This window comes from Canis aureus, chromosome 13 (assembly GCF_053574225.1).
Source record: "Canis aureus isolate CA01 chromosome 13, VMU_Caureus_v.1.0, whole genome shotgun sequence".
NCBI classification, from domain to species: domain Eukaryota; kingdom Metazoa; phylum Chordata; class Mammalia; order Carnivora; family Canidae; genus Canis; species Canis aureus.
The window spans coordinates 46677980-46694392 of NC_135623.1; the positions used below are offsets into that span (position 1 = coordinate 46677980).

At 40.7% G+C, this 16413-nt stretch overlaps 1 protein-coding gene across 12 annotated transcripts in view; it reads left to right on the forward strand.

Annotated features, from left to right (window-relative positions):
• The window catches only part of ANO4 (anoctamin 4), a 405675-nt gene that overhangs the window by 338295 nt on the left and 50967 nt on the right, over nucleotides 1-16413 (forward strand). For all 12 annotated transcript variants that reach the window (XR_013350859.1, XM_077846039.1, XM_077846035.1 and 9 more), the window contains 3 exons: nucleotides 7042-7124; nucleotides 9732-9872; nucleotides 12623-12787. Coding sequence is in view for 11 of the 12 variants with exons in the window: in XM_077846039.1 (XP_077702165.1) it covers nucleotides 7042-7124; nucleotides 9732-9872; nucleotides 12623-12787 (389 nt within the window). In the remaining variant the exon portion in view is untranslated. The remainder of the gene's footprint in view (nucleotides 1-7041; nucleotides 7125-9731; nucleotides 9873-12622; nucleotides 12788-16413) is intronic.

Below are 16413 nucleotides of genomic sequence, written 5' to 3' on the forward strand. Positions count from 1 at the left end.
AGCCCACTCCAGATGTTGCAAATTAGCAACTAATAAAAATCTTCTGGGTCTAAGGCACTAGGTGGCTCAGGCCATGATCTCAGCGTCCTGGGATTGAGCTCCACATTGGGTTCCCTATTCAGTAGGGTGTCTGTTTGTCCCTCTCCCTCTGCCCTTCATCTGCTACTCATGCACTCTTTCTCATGCTCCACTCTCTCAAATAAATAAAATCTTTTAAAAAATACTCTGGCCCTCACCAATTTTAAAAATATACAAATAAACTATGATTTTGAAACTGAGATAGTTCACATGAAGGTACATGTTTACAGTGTCTTTTGAAAAAAATTGAATATCTGGCCACAATGTAATCAGTGGAAACTGAAGAACACCTATCACTTGGTACTCACACTCCCCACTGGTCCCATTCCTGACCACTCCCTGTTATGTGGTTTCCTCTTCTAGGTTTTGTACTGATCTGGTCATTGTAGCATTTGAGTTTGTGACTCCTCCCTAAGCTCATTCGTTATGTGTAGATTTTATGAGTTAAGCTCTCAGGGGGTGACCTCATTCCTCTATTTCTAAGTTTTTGGGAAGCACATCCATGTAACTCCCCTGTACCTTCTCTAAATGAACATTCTCAGAAAGTTATAAAGGACTGAAATAATGAAATCTGTTAGTATTATTCATTTTACTTTTAAAAAGAAGGAAATTAGAATTGGGAGAAAAATTACTATGTGTGATTTCCTAGGAAGAGAATCATGCTGATCAAGTTTCTCAAAATGCTTTGAATCATCACACAGCAGGTCACTTTACCGAAATAAAAATCATCCTTTATTTTTCCTATATACTACTCATTTTATTGCTGGCCACAGCTCAATTCTTGTTTTTATACAAATAGAACATAATCTTTTGACAAGTTAAGGAAAGAAGTTAAACTATAGGATCTTAAAGCCCTTGGGTATTTTTTTTTCAAAAATAAGAAGTAAACATGCCTTTATAATTAATTTTCTAGCATTAGACACAATTCTCTTCTGGACTACCAGGCTATAAATTTTCCAAATGAAGAATCAAATTAGGCCTTTGAAAACCTATTATGTTACCAAAGGGCAAAAATACTAGCATCATGTATTCCTAGCAATTTTGAGAATAAATGTGGGTTTTTCCAGGCCTCCAGAAGAAAAGAATAGACCTAAGGGAAGGATAGAGAGTAAGTGCCAGACTCTCACAGGGAACTATACCAGGGGTATGGTACTTTGGTTTTTATAACTAGTTACAACAAAGTGCTCCTATGGTTCAAAGAGTAGGCTTTATTTTTCTTTTTGGCTCTTCTTGGTTCAATAGAAATTAGAGGCCCCAGATTAGACTGTGACCTTCTAGCTACAAGACAGGTAGCATCCCTCACTCTTACCCTAAATGCTAGTTTCCCCTGGTCATTTTGATAGCCCAAATAACTCTGTTATGATTTGAATTGTGTCCTCCAAAACAGTGTAAGTCTTAGCTCCTGGTGCCTATGCAAGTGATTTTATTTGGAAATAAGGTCTTTGAAGATGTAATCAAGTTAGGACAAGGCCATACTGTATTCCCAGGATGGCTGGTGTCCTTACAAGAATAGGAAATGGAGAGACAGACACTCATAGGCTAGGATGCCATGTGAAGACAGACAAGAAATCGGAATAACGCTTCTGCAACCAGGGGATGCCAAAAATTGCCACCAACTACCAGGAGCTAGGAGAGAGTCATAGAAGATACTCTCCCTCAGAGCCTCCAATAGATACTAACACTGCCAGCACCTTGATTTTGAAATTCTAACCTCTAAAACTATAAAAGAATAAATGTGCTGTTTTAAGTTCCCCCAACCAAAAAATAAAAAAATAAAAAAAGCCACATTTGGCTCAAATCCCAGTTCTGTAATTTACTAGCCATGTGACTTCTTTGGATCTCAGATTCTTCATTCATAGGATGATGAAAATAATACCCACCTTGACAGACTTTTGAGAAAATAAAACATAGGACCTAAAATGACTGAACAGTGCAGTATCTCAACCCTGCCATGGAACCCAAAGTATGCAGCTGAAAGGGGATATTTCCCTGCATAAGACTCTCTAAATGCCTTAGAAAAGGCATCAAAAATAATAACGCAGTGGGTTTTTTTCTTCCTGTTTGCAAAATGTTAACCATAGTTGTACTTTCCAAAAAAGCCTGTATCCATTAGAATAACTACAGTTAACTGCTGTAATACACAAAAAACAAAACCTAGATGTTTAACAGAACCCATGCACATGAGGGGCGCCTGGGTGGCATAGTAGGTTAAGCGTCTGACTCTTGGTTTTGACTGAGGTCATGATCTCAGGGTTGTGGGATCAAGGCCTGCATTCACCCCCTTCCCAACCCCCACCCCCATACTTGCTCTCTCACACTCTCTCAAATAATGAAATAAATCATTAAAAAAAAGAAAAACATGCACATGAAACCCAACCACATGTTTCTGGTTGTTAGACTTCTATGTGGTCATTTAAGTACCCAGGTTCCTTTTATTTTATGGCTCTATCTTCTTCTGGATCCTTAGAGTCCTCTCCACTCACCCTTCAAAAGGAGAAAAGCATAGAGATTACATAATCACTTCCTAATTTTTTAGTCCAAAGCTGACATATATCATCACTTCTGCTTACTCTCCATTTGCCAAAATGTGGCCACATCTAACTGTCATAAAGACTGGAAAATGTAATCTAACTATGCCTAGAAAGACAAGAAATGGTTTTGGTAAATGCGTAGAAGTCTGCCACAAATTCATTTGAAATTGACAGTAATTGTTCAATTTAAGAAAATGGCAATGGAACATGGCTTACAGAACACTGTTATGTCCTATTTGTATCCTTCATGGGCTACATGTGACAACCTTCTCAACTGTGTATGATTCTACCTAGACTTAAATTCAGAAGTCTCAGATTTTTCTAATGTTGTGAAGGGATTGTTATTTGGCACCAATGTTAACACCTCAGATGAACTTCTTGGGTAGGTTAACTGGTACTACAGGTAGTATAAAGTAGAAAAGAGAGTATAGAGAGATGAGAGCATGCAAAGCTCTATCTTATCACTAAGACTAATACTGTTTTAGATATTGTGGCTCAATGTCACCCTATCTAAAATCTTTAAGAGGGATCCCTGGGTGGCGCAGCGGTTTGGCGCCTGCCTTTGGCCCGGGGCGCGATCCTGGAGACCCGGGATCGAATCCCACGTCAGGCTCCCGGTGCATGGAGCCTGCTTCTCCCTCTGCCTGTGTCTCTGCCTCTCTCTCTCTCTCTGTGACTATCATAAATAAATAAAAGTTAAAAAAAAATTTTAAAATCTGTAAGAGAAGTAACTTGTAAGTTTTTTTCATCTTCATGCCTCGTGCAGTGTCTCAGTAATTAGATGGGGTAAGCATTCCTGGCTGGCAGATAGCTCTCCATCACATGGTCATTTGGGGACTCCTATTCCTACAAACAAGTTGTTGGCCATCCTCCCAGGCCTTGGCATCATTGGCATAATATCACCTGAGTCATTTGGGTTCCACCTATCCAAAAGGGTAAAGAGAATGTGGAAAAGGCACCCTCAGTGTCTTAAGATATCAACAGGCAAGTAGTGGCATACATCACATTACTTCTGTTCACATTCCACCGATGAGAACTGTCCTTTGGCCCACATCTAACAGTAAGGAGATCTGAGAACTACAGCATAGGTGGATGGCTGCAACACCAGCAATAGTCCTTTTATGTGGAACAAGGCAATAATGCATCTCAAAGGAAGGAAGTCCTTGCCTCAGGGTCCATGCAACAAGGTCATAAGAGTAATAATTAGAACAGAATGTTGTTGTCACACCTGGGTGTTCAGTTAGTTAAGCATCCAGCTCTTAATTTTGACTTAGGTCATGATCTCAGGGTCGTGAGATGGAGCCCAGTGTCGGGCTCTGTGCTTCTGTGCTAGGTGTGGAGCCTACTTGAGATTCATTTTCTCTATATATATATCTCTGGCCCTTCCCCTGCCCTGCTCCTGTGCTCTCTCTTGCTTTCTCGCTCGCTCTCTAAAAAAAAAAAAAGAAAGAAAGAAAGAAAAGAAAAGAAAAGAAAAGAAAAGAAAAGAAAAGAAAAGAAAAGAAAAGAAAAAAGAATGATACTTTATTGCAAGGCAAAAGAGAAGGATACTAAGTTTTCATGTTAGTAACTTATTATTTAACCATCACTGATGCATAAAGCATTCGCAAGATATAATTGCATGTTTTTCAGACTTATACCCTAATTACCCTAATTTTGTATAGGGCCTAGATAAATAAGAAAAGAATAATTTGCCATATTGCATTCATTTTCATGACAGCATGTCATTTGTCCATTTACTGTGCCTCTGTGGATGCCAGTCACTGTGCTAGGTCCCAGTTATATAGGGGCAGCTAATACATAGCCCTTATTCTCAAGAAGCCCATGACTAGTGATAGGAATGATAAAGTTTTTCTCTTGTTTTGAAATGCTGAGTGCTATGCTCAGCACTGACCCAGAGTTACCTACACAGCTCAGCATGGGTATAGAGAAGGTTCAAAGGGAGTGGTTGTAGAACTCATAGGGCCAAACCTGGAAGCAGGAGTAGGACTTGGCCAAATGGAACATTATAAGCTGAAGAAATAGTATGGACAAAGCTGAGAAAATGATGTAAGAGCTCAGGTGTGAAGACTGCTAGTAAGGGAGCCTGGAGCCTAGAGTATGAGTTAGGGCAAAGAGGTAGGCACAAGCAGGGTCATTAGGAGCCTTGTATCCTGTGCTGGTAAATGGGGGCTTGTTCTATAGTTGGTGTGCCTCCCTGACACTCAGACGAGGCCTAGACCTCATTTTCAAAAAAGCATTATCCAGGGATCCCTGGGTGGCGCAGCGGTTTGGCGCCTGCCTTTGGCCCAGGGCGCGGTCCTGGAGACCTGGGATCGAATCCCACGTCGGGCTCCCGGTGCATGGAGCCTGCTTCTCCCTCTGCCTGTGTCTCTGCCTCTCTCTCTCTCACTGTGTGCCTATCATAAATAAATAAAAGTTTAAAAAAAAAAAACAAAAAAGCATTATCTGTATAGAAAGATAGATTGGAATCTAAGGAGCTCGGAATACGAGCAGTGAGATTAAACCTTCTGATACTTTGAAAAAAGTATTTTGGACCAAAATTTTTTGCAGGAAGAATTTTGCAAAGTAGAAAACCGTGACAAACCACTTAGGAATTTTTAAGTCTTGTAAGAATCAACCCAACAAAGAAATAATACTTTTTAATCACACTTATTGTACTGAGTGATCTAGCAGTAGAAGACAAATTATATATGCTAACATAAAACCAGCTTCAAAGGAGACAAAGAGGAAAATGTGAATTCACTACATAAGGCCACACATAACTAGGCACAGTCAAAGTGCAGGGGGCTCCCAGGGCTGTGAGTGTTTAGGCAAGGGGATTTAAATCACAGATGGAATAATAAAGAGTGTGGGATTGAAGATTTGCCTTGAAAGGAGACCACCTATATTTGGTGAGATCCTAGTTCATGGTTAGAGGTAGCAGCAGATTCTTCTTAGAATGCACTTTCACACAAAAACACAAAAGAATGGCAATTATACAAGCAATTAGTTTCTTCTTCTCATACTCTCAAGTTCTTGAATGGAAGAGAGGAAAGGGAATTACTGGTTAGAGTTTCTCTCTCCTCCAAGCAGGATGTAGCACGTGCTAGGGAGAAGAAAGATGATGGACTGTTTCTGAAAGCCCCTGATTTGTCTTAGACGTCAGCTCCTTCAGATGAGATGCACGGATGGGTTGGTAGGGCTTGGGTGGAGCAGCAGCAGCAGTCAGTAAGACAGCCTGGATGCACAGGGTATCCTGTGGCCTGGGCTGTCCCAGAATGGTCCCCCGTTGGGCCTCTTTGAGGCCACAGGGGACAGTCCTGACTCTTAGTGAAGAATTGTCCCTTCAAGGACAGGGGAGACTCTGGAGACAAAAAAAAAAAAAAAAAAAAAAGAAAAAAAGGAGAAAAATCTTTAGAAAGTCCATTTGCTCGAGCGACCGGAGAACTTACTAAAAGAATTGTCCCGGGGTGAGGGGGGCATGCAAAGACAAGATAATTGGTGGGGCAGAGAACAAGTGTACAGCCTTCTTAACACTTTTGGGTTAATACACAGGCCTACATTAGAAAATCCTGCTTGCCGGGCTGGCCCTGACCCTTGCCTCTGCTAGTCTAAGTACTATAGCAAAAGGCTAAAGAGTGACGGACCCACCCGTTCCATGTTCACCTTTAGTTGCAGCCATCCTCAAAGTGTGATGGTGTGTGTATGTGCATGTATCGTGTGTCCTGGCATTTGGCTTGTGACTTCCAAGGCAGCGAGGTCAAGTCTTGATGATATTTCCCCTCTCTTGTTGTATAATTGAACTGAGTGGCATTAGCTGAATAAGGAGAAACCTCCAGATGTCTCTGGGTGGGAAGGCCAGCTACCCATATACCTCAATGAAAAAGGTTCTTAACAGAATTTGCATGCAAGGGAAACTTTTATGTGACAACAAAGGAATGGTTTGGAGAAAAAGGGTAGAGTGAAATTGCTTCTTTCAATTAAATAGTAAAATACATTTTACATAGATCCTGTTGTGTAGAGGCTTTGGGAGACAAGAAATCACTGCCAGTCAAGTGCATGTAAACTGCTCAGTTTTTATTTTGGCTTTTATGCCCCTACCTGCCCGTTGCTTTTAAAAATAAATATTCTATCCGTAAGAAAGATGTTGGTAACTTGGTTTTCTGTATGTTTATGTCCCAGGAGCTTTGTTATTCTAAGTCTGTCCTGCCTCGACTTGCAAATCAGCTTAATTTAATTCTAAATGAAATCTTTAATTTTTCATTATGTTTGACACCAGCTCAGTAATTCTCAGAAAAGGTCCTTGTTAAATGAAGCTTAGCTAGAAATCCTGATATTCATGGATGCTTGCACAAACAACTGTCGTTCTCTGCAACGACTTCATTATTCAGTGACAGTTAACAGCTTTGTTTCATTTAACCACGTCTTCTTATTTCTCTGCTTGTTCCAGCCACGGTTTTCCTGGAGTTCTGGAAAAGACGGCGAGCCGTAATTGCTTATGACTGGGATCTGATTGACTGGGAAGAAGAGGAGGTTTGTTTTATTGATCTCGGATTGTTTCAAAAAGCAAATCGACAAATACACAGTCCTCCCAAGTCATTACTCTCGGCTCTGGGTGAGAAGTCAGGTTGCCCCTAAAGCATTTTTATACCTGTCTTGGCAAAAAAAAAAAAAAAAAAAAAAAAGAAGAAGGAGGAGGAGGAGGAGGAGAAGGAGAAGGAGAAAGAAGAAGAAAAGAGAGAAAGAAAGAAAGAAGAAAGAAAGAAAGAAAGAAAGAAAGAAAGAAAGAAAGAAAGAAAGAAAGAAAGAAAGAAAGAAAGAAGAAAAATACCTTTGGGTAGTATAAAAATGAGCAGAATTTAAAAGGAGACAACATTGTGATTGCTTAGTAGATTAAGACTCCATGGCTAAGTGAAGCATTTCACTTGTCAGTAGACACATCAGAAGAATTAGTAGCAATTTTTCTTTACTTTACTTTACTTTACTTTACTTACTTTACTTTACTTTACTTTACTTTACTTTACTTTAGCAGGAGATACTAGTTTTACGGCTCGAGGGACAAGGGAAGCAAAGTTTGTAAGAGAATTCCAAGGACAGGTTTCTGTGAACGTTCCAGAACCCTGGACAGAGCCCAGAGCCGTGAAGCCTTAGAAGTATTGGAAGTCGGTAAATGCTCAGGAGAAATCACTCCCCAAGAGGCCTCCTTGGTGGAAGGGGCTAAATGCCTCATATACAAGCCTGTGGCACTCAGATTGCTGGGCAGAAAAGCCCCGACCTGCTGTATGCCTTCTTCATGGATAACCCAGGGCATTAGTTGCCTGGGGCTGCCCTAACAGAGGATCACAGACTGGGTGGCTTAAGCAACAGAAAGAAATTAGTTGCTCAGATTTCTGAAAGCCAGAAGCCTGAGATCAAGGCCTTAGCACAGTTGGTGCCTCCCGAGGGCAGGATCTATTGCAGGCTCCTCTCCATGGCTGATAGACAGCCACCTCCCTCCTGTGTATTCACATCATTTCTCTGTGCATGTCCGTGCCTAGATTTTGTATAAAGAGCCAGTCATGTTGGATTAGGGGGCCACTCTAATGACATCACTTGACCTTAATTACCTCTGGAAAGGCTCTGTCCCAGGACAGTCACATGCTGAGTTACTTATTGACCATTAGGGCTTTGACAAATGAATTTGCAGGGGGAGGCAAGGGGAGATGCAATTTATCCCCATGACACCCAGACTTGTAGGTCTGGCTCCAGGATTGGCCTCAAGTCCCTGGGTAATGAACTCAGTAACTTAGATGTCACTCATAGCCCAGTCAATTCAGAGTTCCCCAAAGAACCAGAAGATTCCAGGTCTTTTCTGTTTATATTCTCAAGTTGTAACTTCCTAAAATAAGTAAAAGATAGCAGAACCTGTTTAGGGCTGCATCTCCCCCTGCCGTTCGCCCATGGCCCGTCACTGGGTGAAGTCCAGCCCTGGGCTTATGCTGCAGCAGGAGTGAGGCTGCCCTTCCTCCTACACAGATGGGCTACGGCCAGACTGTGCCCGTCGTCTGTAACCTCTCTCGTGGCAGCTCCTTCTTCCCTCTCTCTCAGCCTTTTGCATCTAAGTCCTGAGCGTTTCTGCCTAGATTGAGTCAATCTCTGTTTCACCAGATTTTCCACTCATTTCCCCTCCTCTTGTAAGACATTCACATAGACGAGGTACTTAACTAACCAGAACCCATTAGTATATACCCTCTTGCTGATTTCCTGTTTCTAATCCCGTAGTTGCTTTTTTAGTCAGAAGCTTTTCACAATAGATGGGGCTCCACTAAATGAAACAAAACTTCAACTTGATTCAGAATTAGGGCTGCCTTGATTTTAACTGGATTTGAAAGATGTTTACCTTGTTTTCAAAAAACCAATTAATACATTGAAAATCTACTGGTTCAAGGTGAATGACTCCTACAGGAATTTATTAAAAAGTAGATTTTACCTTGGTCTCTTGGCTCAGACCAAGATTCAAATCCATACCTTTCTACAGACACTGCTCTGTAAACAATTGTGTCAAGCCTTGGCTTTCCTAAGTATATTCATATTTATTGTCTTGCTTTTTGTTTACTATGAGACCTGTAGACATAGAAGTCTTTGGTTTTGGCTGCTTCAATTGAAAAAAAAAGTTGTTTTTTTTTTTAATTGTAGGAGAAAACTATGGCTTATGTCACCGTCCTAACTCACAATGTGGATTCTAGACATTTTGCTGTTCAGAAACTTTCTCTGCCCTGGTGTCTGTATCATTCCCTGGTAATAAATGTAAAAGGTTAGGAGTTATTTCAAACTGCTAGGGATAGGAGAGGTGGTCCCTTTGCTAATTCTATTTGTTTCTTCACAGTTTAATAAGATAACAGAGACCCTTAACTATTAGTCTAAATTTGCATTGCCTTGGTGATAAGAAGTCTAGAACATCACCCTTTTAGATTTTTTTCAAATGGCCAATTTCCAAACATTTAAACCTAAGGTCTCTGAGTCCACCTCACTGATTGACTGATGAGAGTGGTAGCTGTTGATTCTGGCTTGTTACATTAGAGTAAAAAAGGGCTTTCTTAATTTTTTTATTTTGTGTATATGTCTCTCCATTGCATTAAAAAATGTGTTTCTGTTCTTTAGGAAGAAATACGGCCCCAGTTTGAAGCTAAGTACTCCAAGAAGGAGCGAATGAATCCCATCTCGGGAAAGCCAGAACCATACCAAGCATTTGCAGATAAATGCAGCCGACTTATTGTTTCTGCATCTGGGATATTTTTTATGGTTTGAAACTTTTCTACAAAACTCTTTGTTTCATAAAGTACAGACCTGTAGTGTGATAACAACAATAATCATATCAGGCATTTGCATAATTCTACGAAACATTTTTGCACATTCTGTTATTTATTCATCATGATGACTCCATGAGGTGGTCAGAAGTGGGACTGGTGTCCCCATATTACAGATGGAACAACTCAGAGCCCAGAAGGTGAAGGCGCTTATTCAGCCAGTAGATAGCCAAGAGTGCCAATTCTTTCTGTTTGCCTCCCTGTGTAAGAAACACATCCTCTGTCATGACCCAGCATATGCTATGCCAGAAGATGCACAAAACTAAGCAGAGTTACTGAACAGTGTTCACCTCTGCAATATACAATACTCTGATTATTATTTTTAGTATAGTCTTTTATTAATGCCAGATCTATCCCCCTAAAATTGATTTCCAGATTCAATAATGGTCATGTCAGCTTTGAAAAACACTAACTTGAACCTGGATTGTTGGCTTTTCCTAAAACGAAGTCATTGGGCAATCAACTTTGACCCTGTTAATCACCAAACAAAACTTTTGCTGATTTTTCAGAAGCATCATTTTAGAACAGTAAGGGGTGGTTAAGATTCTCCTTTCCTCTTTCCAAATGGTGAGTGTGTAAATAGGTATTGTAGACCATTAGATGAGGAAGGACAAGATGACAGCAAATCTAGACACTCTGACCCCTTTTAGCCAAATAAACTCGGGGAGACAAAAGTGTGGGCAGCCTGCCCAGCAGTCCCTTGGCTCAGACCAATATTCAAATCCACACCTTTCTACCAACACTGCTCTGTAAGCAATTGTGTCAAGCCTTGGCTTTCCTAAGGACATTCATAGATATTGTCTTGCTTTTTGTTTCTTACAAGACCTGTAGACATAGAGTAAGTGTTTTCTACTCTTCATATGGGTGACATGGAGCATAGGAAGCCAAAGCCACAGAGAGGACAAACTCCATGCCCACAGTCACAATGCTAGGTGGAAGCTGAGCTATGACCCAGACCCAACTTCTGACTGAGTCCAGTGAGCTGTCCATTCCGCCATATTGCCACATTGTCTGAAATTCCATATACATTTCCCCTATCTTCCTAGCAGTAACTCAAGGATTAAGATGTGGTCAGTTGTTTTTGGCCAGTTCCAGCTAGAGTTTATACTCAAGCGAACATGTCACTCATTAGGAAGCCAAAAACAGTTGGTGTGAAACAGAGAAATGCTTCTATAAAGAAAAGCAATGTCTAAACCAGCAGAGTCCATCCTGAGGCCCAGCTTAAAGTTTTTGATAACTAAGTAGGTGAAGGCCTTTACTCTGATACACTGAATCACCTAATGAAAGACACAAAACTTTTTGGAGTCTAAGATTCCCAGTATATAGAAGATGTGTTGTATTCTTTTCACATACCATGAAATCTTCAGAGAAGTATTGCCCAATGTGGAGTTCATAGCTGATTAATAAGAAATTACGTACCTCTCATGCAGTTGGCTTATTCAGCAACTGATAGCTGGATGCTTACTGTGCACCTGTAATTATGCTAAGGTACTATAGAATCCCTGGTAAGCAAAACAGATGTTATGTCTGCCCTGATGGAGCTTATAATAGTCCCCACCCCCTTTATTTGCAGCTTTGCTTCTGGGATTTAGTGCCTGCAGTCAACCCCAGGCTAGAAGCGAGTGATCCTTCTAACGTAGCTTTAGAAGATCAGTAGTAGCCTAATGCTAAATCACAATACCTATTCATTTCATCTCATCGTGTGAGCATTTTATTGTCTTACACCATCACAAGAAGAGTGAGTACAGTACAATAAGATATTTTGAGAGGGACAGAGACCATATTCACATGGCCTTTATTACAGTGCATTTTCCTCTTTTATCATCAGTTGCTGTTGTTAATCCCATAGATTATACCCATAAAAATATGGTGTATATAGGGTTTGGCACTATCTGAGGTATCAGGCCTCCACTGGGTGCCTTAAAAATATCCCCCATAGATAAATAAGGGCAGCAGGGTGGGGAACTATTATACTTTCTAGATGGGGGAAACTGGCAATAATCAAACTAACAAATTGTTAGAAATTATAAATTGGATGCTAAAAGAAGAGTATAGGTACCATATAACAACTAGAAGGTCTGAGGGTCATGAAGAGTTTTAGTTCTGAAGGGATTCTTGAGCTGAGGTATGAAGGAGTAAATATTAACCAAGCTGTGTGTGTGTACACACGTGCACAAACATGTATGTGAGCATTTGGCATGGGCATAGGGGATGGTCAGCACTTTAGGCAAAGGAATGGTCTTAAAGATGCGCCCATCTGAAACAACAAAAGGTTCTGGAGGCCCCAGACACAAGAGAACGTGGCGTTCAACAAGATAGAGTCCTACATGTCACCAATAAGCCTTTGCTTTTATCCTAAAACAATCCAAAAGAAGAATGACATCATAAGATTTCTATAATAAAAATGCTCGATCTAATACTTGCTCAATATGACATTACCCCCCAGCTTACAGCGTTTATGCTTTCGAGGACTATGGTTTTTCTGTTTGAACAACAAAGAAAATACAGGCAGGAGAGTATTAACCACAAAGAAGAGTAAGCATTTTATTGCGATTTCTCGAGTCCATACCACTGTTGCCTTATTTCCTTTCCTTGTTTTCAAATGGTGGGATTTTGCAGGGGAGCGAAACCTCCTCCTGGGACGTTCCCCTGCTGGTGCTCACTGCGTCTCCATCTTCCTCCCAGATCTGTGTGGTGATCGCTGCCGTGTTTGGGATCGTCATCTACCGGGTAGTGACTGTCAGCACATTCGCTGCCTTTAAGTGGGCGTTAATCAGGAACAACTCTCAGGTTGCAACCACTGGGACTGCTGTGTGCATCAACTTCTGCATCATCATGCTGCTGAATGTGGTAAGTGAATAACCAGGTAACTAGCCTGATGGAGAAGAGATGTGGGCTGCAGTTTCCTTCTCTTGGGAGAGGGACCCAGCCTGTCATGTAGAGCTGATGGCTGGGCAGCAAACTGCCTGACAGGAGATGCACTCAGTTCCGTGGATTGAGAAGCCTTGAGGCAAATTTCAGCTCCAGGGTTTCCTACGGGGGAAGATTAGGCAAGCTACTAGCCCTCTCCAAATCTTAGTTCCGTCATTTACCCAGGGAGTTAACCCTGTATGGATACCCCTTGGAGAAACTCAGAGAAAGAACATATTTTGAAGGCCAGACCAGACTCTGTGACATAGTTCAACAGTGTTGGTTCCCATATCCTTTTGTTTTTCTTAAAGATTTTATTTTTTTTACTAAATTTGTTTTTTATTGGTGTTCAATTTACCAACATACATAATAACACCCAGTGCTCATCCCGTCAAGTGCCCCCCTCAGTGCCCGCCACCCATTCACCCCCACCCCTGGCCCTCCTCCCCTTCCACCACCCCTAGTTTGTTTCCCAGAGTTAGGAGTCTTTATGTTCTGTCTCCCTTTCTGATATTTCCCACACATTTCTTCTCCCTTCCCTTATATTCCCTTTCACTATTATTTATATTCCCCAAATGAATGAGAACATATAATGTTTGTCCTTCTCAGATTGACTTACTTCACTCAGCATAATACCCTCCAGTTCCATCCATGTGGAAGCAAATGGTGGGTATTTGTCATTTCTAATGGCTGAGTAATATTCCACTGTATACATAAACCACATCTTCTTTATCCATTCATCTTTTGATGGACACCAAGGCTCCTTCCACAGTTTGGCTATTGAGGACATTGCTGCTGGAAACATCGGGATGCAGGTGTCCCGGCATTTCATTGCATCTGTATCTTTGGGGTAAATCCCCAACAGTGCAATTGCTGGGTCATAGGGCAGGTCTATTTTTAATTCTTTGAGGAACCTCCACAGTTTTCCAGAGTGGCTGCACCAGTTCACATTCCCACCAACAGTGCAGGAGGGTTCCCTTTTCTCCGCACCCTCTCCAACATTTGTTGTTTCCTGCCTTGTTAATTTTCCCCATTCTCACTAGTGTGAGGTGGTATCTCATTGTGGTTTTGATTTGTATTTCCCTGATGGCAAGTGATGTAGAGCATTTTCTCATGTGCGTGTTGGCCATGTCTATGTCTTCCTCTGTGAGATTTCTGTTCATGTCTTTTGCCCATTTCATGATTGGATTGTTTGTTTCTTTGGTGTTGAGTTTAAGAAGTTCTTTATAGATCTTGGAAACTAGCCCTTTATCTGATATGTCATTTGCAAATATCTTCCTCCATTCTGTAGGTTGTCTTTTAGTTTTGTTGGCTGTATCCTTTGCTGTGCAAAAGCTTCTTATCTTGATGAAGTTCCAATAGTTCATTTTTGCTTTTGTTTCTTTTGCCTTCGTGGATGTATCTTGCAAGAAATTACTGTGGCTGAGTTCAAAAAGGGTGTTGCCTGTGTTTTCCTCTAGGATTTTGATGGAATCTTGTCTCACATTTAGATCTTTCATCCATTTTGAGTTTATCTTTGTGTATGGTGAAAGAGTGGTTCATTCTTCTGCATGTGGATGTCCAATTTTCCTAGCACCATTTATTGAAGAAACTGTCTTTCTTCCAGTGGATAGTCTTTCCTCCTTTATCGAATATTAGTTGACCATAAAGTTGAGGGTCCATTTCTGGATTCTCTATTCTGTTCCATTGATCGATGTGTCTGTTTTTGTGCCAGTACCACACTGTCTTGATGACCACAGCTTTGTAGTACAACCTGAAATCTGGCATTGTGATGCCCCCAATATGGTTTTCTTTTTTAAAATTCCCCTGGCTATTCGGGGTCTTTTCTGATTCCACACAAATCTTAAAATAGTTTGTTCTAACTCTCTGAAGAAAGTCCATGGTATTTTGATATGTATTGCATTAAACATGTAAATTTCCCTCGGTAACATTGACATTTTCACAATATTAATTCTGCCAATCCATGAGCATGGAATATTTTTCCATCTCTTTGTGTCTTCCTCAATTTCTTTCAGAAGTGTTCTATAGGTTTTAGGGTATAGATCCTTTACCTCTTTGGTTAGGTTTATTCCTAGGTATCTTATACTTTTGGGTGCAATTGTAAATGGGATTGACTCCTTAATTTCTCTTTCTTCAGTCTCATTGTTATTGTATAGAAATGCCACTCACTTCTGGGCATTGATTTTGTATCCTGCCACGCTACCAAATTGCTGTATGAGTTCTAGCAATCTTGGGGTGGAGGCTTTTGGGTTTTCTATGTAGAGTATCAAGTCATTGGCGAAGAGGGAGAGTTTGACTTCTTTGCCAATTTGAATGTCTTTAATGTCTTTTTGTTGTCTGATTGCTGAGGCTAGGACTTCCAGTACTATGTTGAATAGCAGTGGTGAGAGTGGACAACCCTGTCTTGTTCCTGATCTTAGGGGAAAGGCTCCCAGTGCTTCCCATTGAGAATGATATTTGCTGTGGGCTTTTTGTAGATGGCTTTTAAGATGTCAAGGAATGTTCCCTCTATCCCTACACTCTGAAGAGTTTTGATCAGGAATGGATGCGGTATTTTGTCAAATGCTTTCTCTGCATCTATTGAGAGGATCATATGGTTCTTGGTTTTTCTCTTGCTGATATGATGAATCACATTGATTGTTTTACGAGTGTTGAACCAGCCTTGTGTCCCGGGAATGAATCCTACTTGGTCATGGTGAATAATTTTCTTCATCTACTGTTGGATCCTCTTGGCTAGTATCTTGCTGAGAATTTTTGCATCCATGTTCATCAGGGATATTGGTCTGTAATTCTCCTTTTTGGTGGGGTCTTTGGTTTTGGAATTAAGGTGATGCTGGCCTCATAGAACGAATTTGGAAGTACTCCATCTCTTTCTATCTTTCCAAACAGCTTTAATAGAATAGGTATGGTTTCTTCTTTAAACGTTTGTTAGAATTCCCCTGGGAAGCCATCTGGCACTGGACTTTTGTGTCTTGGGAGGTTTTTGATGACCGCTTCAAGTTTCTCCCTGGTTATTGGCCTGTTCAGATTTTGTATTTCTTCCTGTTCCAGTTTTGGTAGTTTGTGGCTTTCCAGGAAAGCGTCCATTTCTTCTAGATTGCCTCATTTATTGGCATATAGCTGTTCATAATGCTTTAAAATCGTTTGTATTTCCTTGGTGTTGGTAGTGATCTCTTCTTTCTCATTCATGATTTTATTAATTTGAGTCTTCTCTCTCTTCTTTTTATAAGGCTAGCTAATGGTTTATCTATCTTATTAATTCTTTCAAAGAACCAACTCCTGGTTCTGTTGATCTGTTCCACAGTTATTCTGGTCTCGATTTCATTGAGTTCTGCTCGAATCGTTATTAACTCTCTTCTTCTGTTGGGTGTAGGATCTATCTCCTGTTTTTTCTCTAGCTCCTTTATGTGTAAGGTTAGCTTTTGTATTTGAGTTCTTTCCAGTTTTTGAATGGATGCTTGTATTGCGATGTATTTCCCCCTTAGGACTGCTATTGCTGCATCCCAAAGATTTTGAACGGTTGTATCTTCATTCTCATTTGTTTCCATGAATCTTTTTAATTCTTC